Source organism: Lissotriton vulgaris, chromosome 1_1 (assembly GCF_964263255.1).
Source record: "Lissotriton vulgaris chromosome 1_1, aLisVul1.2, whole genome shotgun sequence".
Taxonomy (NCBI): domain Eukaryota; kingdom Metazoa; phylum Chordata; class Amphibia; order Caudata; family Salamandridae; genus Lissotriton; species Lissotriton vulgaris.
Window position 1 is genome coordinate 345,599,563 of NC_141685.1, and position 13,354 is coordinate 345,612,916.

Sequence of the window (13,354 nt, forward strand, 5' to 3'; positions counted from 1 at the left end):
ACTTCCATTGGTCGTCCGAGACTTCGGTGTCAAGTTCCGCTGACCAGTGCTGTCTGGCAGCAGAGACCGGTAGGGGAGCAGCTCCGCGACATTGTCGGTAGAGCCCAGAGACCAAATGGGCCCCATCTTGTGATTCTAGGAGGTAGTGTAGCGGTGGTAAGGTCGCAGGTTCAGCGGGGTAATCCGGAAGGATGTCCCGCATCCCTGTGCGCAAACGAACATAGTAAAATAGCTCAAGGGGCGTGTGGGTTTGCGATTTGAAGAAAAGATCCGCTGTTTTGAAAATTCTGTTGTGGAACAGGTCACCCCATAAGGTGATATGGAGTCTGCTACAGAGCCGACGAAACCCTAGTTCCGATAGCAAGGCAAGCTTTGGGTGATAGGCCAGAGGAAGTTTAGGAGAGTAGGGCAGCATGCAGAGGAGCCGCCAGGCGATGCGTCGCCACGCGTCTAGGGTGCAGGAGATCGAGGTATTCGCTGTAGGGATGGAAGCCTCGGGACAATGAATCAGACCGTTCAATGGGAGTGGGTGTGCTATCCTATCCTCCACTGCTATGTGAGGCATGAAGGGGGTAGGAGTCATCCAGTGGTAGGCAAAATGCACCTGTGCGCACAGGTAGTACGCCTCGAAATCAGGGATGTCAAAGCCGCCTTGGTCATAAGGAAGGGTCAACGTGGACCACTTTAGCCGGGGAGATTTGCCACCCCAAAAAAGTCTGCGCAGTTCGGCGCGGAGCGTCCTGAAGAAAAAAGCGCCTGGGTAATAAGGGATATTTAGTAAAAAGTACAGAAAGCGGGGCAATATCACCATCTTAATGAGGGAGGCTCTGTCAGCCATGGAGAGTGGCATCGTGATCCATCTGTCGACAGAGGCGGCCAATTTGGTTATGGCCACTCCATAATTGGAGCGAAGTGTCTCATCTTTATCTCGTGCTACACGGACCCCCAAGTAGCGAAGATCGTCTGGGCACCACACCAACGGGTAATCCAGTGGGAAAGCACGCACCGCATCAGTAAGGGGAAAAAATTGTGATTTGGACCAGTTTATATGAACACCTGACAGTCCACCGAAAAGGACGAATTCACGAAGTAGGGGGTTAAGGTGTAGCTCCGGGAACTTGACATACAGTGTGATGTCATCCGCATAGAGAGACACATCGATTTGCCTCTGCAAGCATTGAACCGCTCCCTCTCGGTGTAATTGGCGCAGGCGGCATGCTAGTGGTTCGACCGCAATGGCAAACAATAGGGGTGAGAGCGGGCACCCCTGGCGGGTGCCCCTCGTGAGACTGATAGGTGACGATAGCTTCCCATTGATCAGTACTCTCGCTGTGGGGTCTGTGTATAGGAGGCGCACCCAGTCCAAGAACAGTTTAGGGAACCCCATGCGTCCCAGGACCGAGAAGAGGTAGGGCCACTCAACAGAGTCGAACGCCTTGGTGGCGTCAAGGAAAACAGCCGCCACTGGGACATCAGGATGGACCGAGCGAAGCAGAGAGAAAAGGGTGCGTAGATTATGGGAAGTGGATCTGCCTGCTACGAAGCCAGATTGGTCGGGCAGGACGATTCTAGTCATTAGCAGTGACAGTCTCGTGGCGAGAACTTTGGCAAGGATCTTCACATCACAATTTAGAAGGGAGAGTGGACGGTAAGAGTCACAGGAAGTAGGGTCCTTGCCAGGTTTCAGAAGGGAGGTGATAACCACTTCGCGCATAGACCGGGGTAACCTTCCATCAGCTAACGATTCAGTGAAGACTTCGCTAAGCACGGGTGCCGTAATATCAATATAAGCTTTGTAGAATTCGGCTGGGATGCCATCGAGCCCTGGGGCCTTCCCATTCTGTAGGGACATGATAGCCTCGCGAACTTCCTCGAGTTCAAAAGGCGCCGCCAGGAATTCCCTGTCGCCATCACTAAGCCAGCACAGTGCTACGTCGTTCATATAGTCAGCGTATGGAGCATCCGCATCTGCCTTGGAAGTATATAGTGTTGAATAGTGCGTCGTGAATGCAGTCAGTATCTCATCCGATTCTCTAGTGACAGTGCCAGACCCATCAGTAAGCTCTAATATGGTGTTATGTTCTCGTGGCGTGCGCGTGAGTGAGGCTAGCACCTTACCAGGCCTATCCCCCTCACAGTATTTCCTAGCCACCCAGTGTTTGCCACGGTATTTAGCCTCCCTGGTAGCCTCCTCCTCATACTTGGATAGTGTGTTCCTAAAGGTCATCTGTAGGTGTGGGTCATCACTTGCTACCATTTGGAGCTCTAGTGTTCGCAGCTCACTTTCCATTGTGGTAATGGTACGAAGAATATCCCGCAGGACCCCGTGGCTCTTAGAAATGCAGAAGCCCCTAATAGTGACTTTGAAAGCCTCCCATATGTGCTCCACTGACTCTACTGAGCCCTTGTTTCTAGGGAAGAAGTCCCTGATCTCCTCACCCAACTCCGTGCGAAAAAGCTCATCAAGGAGCGTATCTGGGCTCAGCCTCCACTGCGGTCTGGGAGCATCCCACCCAGGAGTGCGGAATTGCAGTCTAACAGGGCTGTGATCCGAATAGGTTCTAGGCAAATGGTCGACTTCCAACAGTTCCCCAGTGACACCCCGAGTTACCAAAAAATAATCCAAGCGCGCCCAGGTCCCGGTGTGATGTGTAAAGTGCGTGCCCTCCCGCCCGTGGGGATGTAGCTGTCGCCAGGCGTCAAATAGCCCACCCTCTTCCATCACTCCCTCCAAAACCTCCCTAGCTCGGGGCTTGTAAGAGTTAACACCATCCGCCCTATCCAATGAGGGCACCAGGGCTAGATTGAAATCACCTCCCCAGATGACATGTCTCGCCCCAATTGAAGCAATTGTACCCCACAATGTGGAAAAAAAAACAGGTGAGTCAACATTCGGTGCATACATCGAGACAAATAGATAGGTATCATGTCCCACTCTCCCCCACAACAAAACATATCTCCCCTCTTTGTCCGCCACCTCCCCCATGTAAAGGAAAGGTACATCACGGGCGACAAGAATCGCCACACCTCTGGCATAAGACGAATAGGAGGAAAAAGCGCGGGTTCCCGCCCATTTCAGTCCAAACGGGGCGTTCCTGCGCACAGGCATGTGTGTCTCTTGCAGCAGGGCTACTTGTATATGATGTCTTTTCAAGTAGGCGATAACGTTCCTGCATTTTCGAGCACCATTCAACCGCCGAACATTCCATGAAAGACATGTTAATCTCGCAGTCGAGTTCACAACAGCCATGAGCACATCGATAGTGAAAGAGAAGGCGCCAAATCGGGCCAAAGCATGGAGTCACATCCGCACCAGAGGCGCCAAGCCCTACACCACACCAGTATATATATACACAGTTTATGCGATGGTAACCTCATTAAGTCCAATCTCCCCCCACCCACCCCAGCATCCCAAACATGCCAGCAGCCACGAAATCCCCGAAAAATGTGGCAGGCCAGGCTGGGGCATAGGTGCCAGTGATCGATGAGCCCTCTCCACTATAAACTGGGATGAGAAGGCTTCCTCCCCGATAGAGCCCTTGAGCAACTTCTCCACATAGAGCTCCATTCTGCCTGTGGCAGTGGATTCCGGCACATTGGTGATGCGAATGTTGTTGCGGCGGCTTCGCGCTTCCAAGTCCTCATTCTTTGCCGCAATTATGCGGAGGAGGTTATCCATTCTCGCCAACTGCGTCGCGTGGGTCGTGGCGGCGTCGGTGTTGTCGGAGATTCTTTGTTCCGCAGTTGTGAGGCGTTCCTCATGGCGGTCCACTTTATGGACCAATGCGTCCAGCCGGGCCGTGACTCCGTCCACCTTCTCCACCACGGTAGCGAATCCCTGCCGCATTTCCTGTAGTAGGTTTGTAATGTCCGCATAAGGGGCATCAGGTGGGGCAGGCTGCGGGGGCGGCTCGCTGGGACCCGGGCGCATCTGCGTCGATGTGTGGCCTTTGCGTGAGTTATCAAAGCTCAGTTTGGGCTGACGAGTGTCAGGACGCCCCATGGCGGTGCCTCCAAGCAGTTGAGGATACAGATATCGCGGCAATGGTAGTAGTGGCCGAGCGGACGACTAGCAGCCAGTCGCCCGCCAGGAGTGTCCCAGGGCTGGAGTTCAGCAGCGACACACAGTATGTGCAGTGTCACCAGTAGCGCCACGCGGTCAGCAACTGGACGATGGTAGCAGCCGCCCGCCTTGCCCCCAGCAGCAGCCCCAGGTACCTGCCAGGCAATGCGTGCGTCGAAGCACCGGTCCTCGTGTCAAGCCTCCGGGTCAATGCCAGGGAGCACGCCTCATCAGCCGTTATCAGGTGCAATGCATTCCACCAGGCAGCACCGTGAAGGAAGGGCAGTCAGGCCTTCCGACTGCAGTCGTCTGCGCTGCCAATATTCGGGGGTTCCGAGGCGTCCTTTGGGCGAGTAGTGCTGGCAATGGCAAGGGGACTCCACGCTAACGTAGTAGCCCCGTCACCTGGTCGCTGAAGCCGGCGGTCAAGGCTGGCGGGCAGCGTCACGCAGCCCCGGGTCAGTGGCGGCGCTGGGGACAGGCGCGGCCGCCGGTAAGGCTGAGGCAGCAGGGGACCCGGTAACAGCAGGTCGCGCGCCGTGCCAGTAGAGCTGTGCCCAGTAGGAGACCAAGCGTAGGATTAACGGTTCCTCTCACCCTCTCGACCTACACAGCAGTCCGGCTCGGAGGGGTGAGGCAGGCAAGGGGACTGTGCGGCTTGGTCGCCTCGTGGCAGGCCTCGGGGTAGCGTAGCGGCAGTGGCCGGGCTTCCTCCTCAGTGAGCTCCAGGGCAGGCGTCGGGCAATCTTCAGGAGTCCGTATCTCCAGCGCCGAGGCTCGCAGCCGCCCCAAACTTTGACCGAGTGTAGGGAGCACTCTCGTAATGCAGGAACCGGGCTTCTGGGGGTAACACGGCACCCCGTGGCAGCGGATCAGTGGAGGATTAATGTCCAAGGAGCGGGAGCTGCAGGACTAGGCAGCCATTCCGCAAGCGCGCCCTCTAGCGCCCCCCCCAAGGGGTTAATGTTGTGGTCCTTTTTGCTAACATGTACGAAATTGACATCATAAGACAACTGTCTCAGGATGTCTGCTATGAGGTTATAACAGTTGAAGCATATAATGCTTTAGTTTTGAAATACGGTGAATATCTATTGGATTGGCGAGATAGGGGGATCTTAGGTTTTGATGAATATAACTTTTTGAGAACATATCCCCCCAAAGTACTATCTTTCTATATACTTCTGAAAGTACACAACAATAGCAGTAATCCTGCAGGTAGACTGATAGTCTCCTCGACCTATAGCTTTTTGGAAAATACAGTTATTTATATAGATTTGTTTCTATTTTCATAAGTTGCTGCTCCATGCTCCTACTGTAGAGATAGCAAATACTTTCCATCCAAGATCTTTGACTTGAATGGTCTGACTCATATCTAATGATCGCGTTGATGTGGTCTCATCATATACACTCACAGATCATGGTTTTGGGACCTGGGCCTGTGAATCTTTTTTGAGAAGGAGGTCTGCCTCATCTCAAGATCACAAAGAGATATTAGTGACTATGATTATGTTTTTGTCTTTAAGAAAATATCTTTGTACATTATGCAACTTTTTACAGGCAGAATGTTGCTACTGCGATGGGCATCTCCTTTGCCCCCATCTTCTCAAATCATGTGATGGGGTGGTGGGAGGAGGAGGTGGCCTGTGGTGAAGAAAACCAGGAGTTTTTATCTTGTGTTTTGATTTGGTCCCTCTACATTGCTAACTTGTTTATTTTGTGGAGGGGTCAGAAAGAAATGGCACATGAATATATTAAGTTGAACTACAACCGTTTATCTTAAAATGTATAGCCACCATAAGTTCACAAAACATTTCTTTCTTGGATGTTCAATTGCAAGTGCAAGGAGGAAAAATACAGTCCATCATCCATCATACACCGCACACCCATAGCTGGAAACAGCACTTTACATTTTAAGAGTCAACACCCAAAAATCGAATTGAAAGTATCCTGTATGGGGAAACCTTAAGATTACAAAGAATGTGCAGCAATGAAGAATAATTTGAGAATCAGACCTCAAAGATAAATAAAAGATTTAGAGAGGGGGGCTATATGCTAAAAATATTGAACATGGCCAGCAAGAAGGCATAACCCCTGACTAGAGCCCAACACCTCCATCCTAATAGGGTAAATAATAAAGAATGTGAGAGTATGTGATTTATAACCACCTATAACTCTTGCTCATATGGAGTGAGAAATGCAATGTGCAGACATTGGACCATATTAAAGAATGATGGGATAATCAGCACAAAATTGCCAGCTAATACAGTGATTACCTATCAAAAGGGTAGGGTTTTAGGGGATGAACTTACGCATAGGTATTATACAAAAAACAGAAAAACAGGTATGTAGTTGAGTCAACCCAAAGGGTTTTATAAGTGCAATCATTGTAAAGCTTGTAAATTTACTCCTAATACTACGGAATACAATACTGCCAGTGGTTTTAAATGGAGAATAGGTGGCTTCTACAACTGTGGGTAAGATCATTGCGTATATGTATTGATGTGCCCATGCTTGTTCATGTGCTTGGGCAGCATGATTTTTCCTATATGTAAACATATTTTAGAACATAAATGGGCAATCAGGAATTTGGGTCCAGTTGTGAGGCACTTGTTTTATCACCAAAATAGTGATATTTCTAAATTAAGATTAGAATAGAATTGCCGCCAACCTGAGAGGGGTAGATTGAGGGAAACATCTAAGACGTTTGGAGTGGAGATATATTTTGGACTTACAAAATATGACCCTGACAGGATTAAACTGGGAAAAAGAGATGGAGGTACATGCAGGATAACTGGCCAGTGACTGTATTGCAAGATATCATTTATATTTTGTAAATATGTGGTAAGCCAAGGCATTAAGAGAAAAATAGTATACACAGCCTATGGGAAACATCCTTTACCACGCATTAAATACAATGTGGTATGTTACATCGCAGTTTTGACTACGCAACTCGTTATATAACGATTTGCACTGGAGGCCACTCTAGACTAAGGAATATTGCAAATTACTATTCCAACACCTTCCCTACTGCACTTAGACTGGAGTTGGAATAGTAATTCTCACTGTCCCTAAGTCCAGCACCCTCCAGCGCAAGTTGATGTAACAAATTGCATTGTCAGGTCCGTGATGTAACATACTGCGTTGTGATAGAAAGCGTTGTATCGTCATACATCCACAGCCTATACCATTGAATGAAGGAGTGGAGGTTCTAATGAGGGTATGTCTGTGTAAAATGAGAGAAAAGGGAAAAAGAGAATAATTTTTTATGATTAAATTACTTGAGATAAAAGGATGAGTTTTATCTATATTTGATTATTTTTTCTCTCTCTGTAAAAACCTTTCTTAGTTATATATGTACTGGATACGATAAGGGCACTGTCCTGGTATTTAGGTGTTTAATACTGTTAACATAGAGGCAGGATGAGAAGAAAATCAAGCTTTGCTGTTGCCTCAACCAAGCAAAAAATTAGTTTAGTTCTCACAATATAGTATTGAACAAAACAATGTATGACTTGAATTGTAATTAGAGCCTGGTGGATTTTACTGAGATAAGATGAATTTAATATTATTGTATAGGTAATTTATTGATTATTTATTCATCAAATTATAAGTAAATCCTATTGGGCATGTTCTTATCAAGTCTATATTTATTAGCATTGTCTCTTCTTTAACTTTATTTGTGATTATGTTTTTAATTGTTTTTAAGTTACTTGATGAATTATTTATTTTATTGTGAAAATATAGAAGATTCCAATGTAAAGAATCTATTAACCTAATAATATATCTTTCATGTTTATGAATTGTTTTGTTATTTGTCTCATGAGGTGATGGGGCTTACTCACTCTGAGAAAGGCTCTGTAAGCTGAAACGCTTCAGTGGTTGGAACTGGCTGCAAGACAAGAAATAAATAAACTAGATTTGCACACAAACCTGAGTGCCTGCTTTCCTTTGGCTTGCTGAACACATATATAAATGGTGTTTTTTGCCTACTGGCGGTCGCCAGTAGGTAGTTATAGTTAGGACCTATTATCCATAGGAAATCCGCAACATTCTATTTGGAATAACTTTGGCGCCGGTTGACGAATCTTCGTGAAATTTTCAAAACTGGTGGGGTGCTCTGGTCTGCTCCTATCTTGGGGTGATTCGTCAAGCGGGGCCGAGAAAAAAAGGGGGACCCAAAATGTGTTTTTCCTATGCCATTTTCCATAGGAACCTTTAGTCGCAGCTACAGCCCGAACTGCTGAACAGAATTACACCAAATTTGGTAAAAAGGTAGCCCTTGGTTCAGAGTCGTGCCTTTTGGTTAAATGGTGTAAATCCGTTCAGTAGTTCCTGAGAAAAGCAAAAGTAAATCATAGTGATATCTATGGCTGCGCAGGATCCGCGCACCTTGCTGAGCACGAGCTGTATGCCAATTGGCTGTCAACACTCCAAACCAGGAAGTGTTGGCAGGCATCTTGTGCCTCGGTAGAACTGAGGCACAAGAAATTAGAAGAAAAATCGTGCAGAACGCAAAAAGGGGGCAGGGTAAAAACATCCTGACCCCCTAGGCCTGCTCAGACGGTCCCACAGGACCCCCAAGGCCCCAAAAAAAAATTGTTTAAAAAAAAACCAGCAAGATCTGTGCAGGGTGTGCGGGTCCTACCGATAAAAAAAAAGAGCCTGTGCTTTATTGGTAACTAGCCTCCGGGGGGGCCAAATCCAGGGACCAATGAAAGAATAGGGTGGGGGGCCTGTGCAGGGGAGGCTCACGTCCACCCCTGCCCCTGGGAACGCCACCCCGGCTTTGATAATAAATATGTGGGGGGACTGAAAGGCCCCCAAGCCCTAGGGACTGCCACCCCCGGGGTTGTATGTGAATATATGAGGGGGGGCTCATGGCCCCCCCACAGCCCCGGGGACCGCCACCGCCCTGGCTTGTGTTTATTTTTAATTAAAAAAAAATAAAAAACCTGTGTGGGGGCTCGAGCCCCCCACAGTTGCCCCAGGGACCACCCCCTCCCCAGGCTTTTTGAATGGGGGGAGGGGACCACGCAGCCCACCTCCTGGAGTCCTCGATGGCCCTGGGGACCACCACCCCACAGGACTGGCTCCTGCAGTGTCCCGGGTTGCCCAGTCCCGGGATACTGTAGTTTTTCTGTGGCAGGGCACCCCGTGGCGAGTTGTAAGTTGGGGAATTCATTCTCTTTCAATACTGAGGGTCCCAGAGGACCAACTAGCCCAACAGGTATCTCCAGTACCCGCCAGGGAGTTGCGTTGCAGACAGGTGTTCAGAGGCCATGCCCCTTTTTACAGCTCTCTGCAAACCAGCTCCTTGGCGCTTAATGGAGGTACCTAGTGGGCTTGTTTGAGCATAGAGACCCATAGGATTCAAGGGACTTAATTTCTCAACTTAGAACGGCCACAGGGCGCATATATACAGTGGTGAAGGGAGGGTACGGGGCGTGAGGTGATGTGTGCAAATACGCCCTGTGGCGCGTTTTAAGTTGGGGAAATAATTCCCCTTCAATCGTGAGGGACCCTAGGGACCAACTAGCCCACCAGGTGCTTCCAGTAAGCACCACTGTGCTGCGTTGTAGAGAAGTCGTCTAGGACGTGCCACTTTTTACATCTCTATGCAACGCAGCTATGTGGTGCTTACTGGAGGTACCTAGTGGGCTAGTTTGACCCTAGGGACCTTCAGGATTCAAGTGGACCTATTCTTCCTAATTAAAATGGCCACAGGGCGTGTTTACACAGTGCGGAAGGTAGGGGACGGGGCCTCAGGTAACTTGTGCAAACACCCCCTGTTGCACGTCTTAAATTGTGGAAATAATTCCACTTGAATCCTGAGGGACCCGTTGGGCTACCTAGCCAACCAGGTGCTTCCAGTAAGCGCCACTGCGTTGCGTTACAGAGAGGTGGTTCAGGCTATGTCACTTTTTACACATCTCTGCAACGCAGCTATGTGGCGCTTCCTGGAGGTACCTAGTGGGCTAGTTGGACCTGAGGGACCTTCAGGTTTCAAGGGGACCTAATCTCCCAACTTAAAACGGCCACAGGGTGTGTTTGCACACATGGTGAAGGGAGGGGATGGGGCCTGAGGTGATGTGTGCAAACACGCCCTGTGGCACGTTTTAAGTTGGGGAAATAATTCCCATTCAATCCTGAGGGCCCATGGGGGCCAACAAGTCTACCAGGTGCTTCCAGTAAGCGCCAGTGTGCTGCGTTGCAGAGAGGTGGTCCAGGCCACGCCCATTTTCTCTGCAACACAGCTCAGTGGTCCTAACTAGAGATACGTGACGGGCTAGTTTTACCCAAGGGACACTCTGGATTCAAGGGGACTTTATCCCCAAAATTAATACGGCCACAGAGCGTGTTTGCACATGTCAGCTCAGCCACCTTCCCTCCCTTCACCAGTGTGCAAACGTGCCCTGTGGTGCATTTTAAGAGGTAGTTATAAGCCCCCTGCCCAATTATATACAAGGGGCTTACAGGTGTACTGCAACGCATAGTGTTACCTAGTGTATGTAGGTGTTTTAACTATATTCGAAATGTGTTTTAGCATAGCACTGGCTCTAGGACTGGTGAGTCAGTTACCACCAGTCCCCATCTGAAAAAGTTGTGAGTACAGGATGATTTTGCAAAAAGGCCTCTTTCTGCTCCTCTGTTTGTTCTTTCTGTGCGTCTTCCTTCTTCCTGCACTTTTCTTCGTCTTTGAGGACTTCTGTTGCTTCTTTCTGCATTTCTTTTACTTCTTTCTGTGAGTTTTTTCTTCTTTCGTCACATGTCCTACCTCTGTAGTCATAGTTAGAAACTGGCATTTAAAAAAGCATTGAAATTCACTGAAAAAAACATAGGTTTCAGGGCGTTATAGTCAGCTGGACTTTTCACTCACACAAAACCATTGAAATTCCCCCTTTATAGTTGTTTTTCTACCCTGCCCCCCTTTTTGAGTTTTGCACATTTTATCTTCCGTTTTCTTGTGCCTCGGTTCTACCGAGGCACAAGAAGCTGCCAACACTTCCTGGTTTGGAGTGTTGACAGCCAATTAGCATACAGCTTGTCATCGGGGCGGTACGCGGATCCTGCGCGGCCATAGATATATAAGTGATTTTACTTTTGCTTTTCTCTGCCACTACTGAACGGATTTACAAAGAGGCATGACTCTGAACCAAGGGCTACCTTTTTGACAAATTTGGTGAAATTTCGTTCAGCAGTTCGGGGTGTACCTGCGGCTAAAGGTTCCTATGGGAAATTACATGGGGAAAACACGTTTTGAGACCCCCCTTTTTTCTCGGGCCCCCCTTGACGAATCACCTTGAAACTTTCAGGATAGGAGCAGACCGGAGTGGGCCATACGTTTTAAAAATTTCGCAAAGATTTGTCACTCGGCGCCAACGTTTTTGGGAATAGAATCTTGCGGATTTCCTATGGAAAATAGGTCCTTACTATAACTACCTACCGGCGACCGCCAGTAGGTAATATATATATATATTTATATATATATATATATATAGAGAGAGAGAGAGAGAGAGAGAGAAAGAGAGAGAGAGAGAGAGAGAGAGAGGACAAAATGATTTTATCATACTTAAAACTGTGAATGAGGTAAGTCCCGTGAATGGACCACATTGTGTGTGCCACCATTTGTTTCTTATTCTTTAGACTCCCAGTTCTATTGCAATATGGACTGGATTGTATCACACTGCAGTTTGACATCAGGTTACCGAAACATTAATGCAAATATACTTAATAATGCAGAGAAAACTCACCTCTCAGGTTCATGTTACATTCAATCTAAACTGGATATTAAATAATTGATTAAAGTCAAAACTTAAACCAAATTTAGATTTGTAGAAAAAAATGTGAAAACATATGAACTATTGGGATAAATCAATGGGAGGAAAATAGCTATTATTTCAACCCCAATAGCAGTTAGATATATTTACAGATGTATTTAGACGGAGAACAATTTTATGTGCTGATTTTGTATCAATGCAATGATTTGGCAATATAATGAATATGTGGGTGATTGTGTAACATTCCATTGATTTAATTTGAATCTTATTTCTCCAAACCATTTAATAGCTGCATATTTTCCTTGTTGGAAGAAAACATATTTCTGGATTTGTGGCATGTCTGTGACTCCTGCTGTGAAATTATCTAAAGAACAGCAAGCAGAATTGGACAAGAAACTTACAAGCATAGCAGAAAAGCCGTTTTGGAGGAAATTTTGTAATATTAATATGATCATTCTTCTGAGTATTAATACATTCCTCTGGGGATATTTTGGATGATAATAAACTAAATAAACAAATGATGTTGCATGACAAATTATTTTCACATTTTACCCATTATTTTTCATGGACTTGAATATTTGGGGTGCTGATTCTCAAATGATACATTTACACTTTTGTACAATGTTACAATTGTTTGCTAGTCACTAAGTGAGTTATGAATAGTAGCTTTACGAGTGCAGAAAGCAACTCATGTGACAGCAATGTTTGTGGAATTCAGTCAACACAATAGGAGAGCATTCCGTTTTAGTTGAAATTATTTGTCTTAGAAAACTTTGCTTTTTGGCATTTGAAATGTTCTTTTAAAAGTGGACCATTTTGTCTAAAGACTATAAAGAAGAGACTGTCTATTGATAAAGCTAAATATGTCAAATATTTTTACACTGACTGATGTGGTGCAAATATTTGGAAAGGATATATTGATGTACGAAAGATGAATTTCTGTTTTATTGACACACTTCATTGTATGTATTGAAATGGTGACAACAACTGTTTGAATAAGGATTTGGGGTCAAATAAAAAAAACTAAATATGTCAGATGAATAGCTTAGCCTTTGTTGATTAACTCATCATTTACATACAATAATTCTATAATTCAATCTCCTGGGAGTGTGGGATAGGAAACGGGGCCAGGTCCTGTATCCATAACTCCCCAGCAGCATCTTGGTTTGTAATAATTTTACACAATTAAACATAACAATGACCAGACCAAATCTCTTTTTATAGGTCATGGATTTGTACATAAGATACTCATTTTTGTAATGGATTTTATTAACCACACAATAAAGATGGATTTCAACACCCAAATAACAGGTAAACAAAACACAGATCTTACACACACAACACAAGGTCATTTTAATGTTATAATCACAACTTTATTCATTCCCACAACAACCACATAGTATAACAATTATGTCCCTTTCACCGATGTAGAAATTAAATGCTATTGTACTGTCAAAATACGCTAAATGTAGGTACATGCATAGAAAAATATCACAGCAACATTTGTTTAAAC

At 46.4% G+C, this 13,354-nt stretch overlaps 1 protein-coding gene across 1 annotated transcript in view; it reads left to right on the forward strand.

The window, feature by feature from the left end:
• The window catches only part of LOC147747155 (sodium/glucose cotransporter 4-like), a 447,273-nt gene extending 434,400 nt beyond the window's left edge, over nucleotides 1–12,873 (forward strand). Inside the window, exon 14 of the mRNA XM_086952401.1 lies at nucleotides 12,131–12,873. Within this exon, the coding sequence (XP_086808527.1) occupies nucleotides 12,131–12,339 (209 nt within the window). The 3' untranslated portion in view covers nucleotides 12,340–12,873. The remainder of the gene's footprint in view (nucleotides 1–12,130) is intronic.
• The last annotated feature ends 481 nt before the right edge of the window (nucleotides 12,874–13,354 follow it).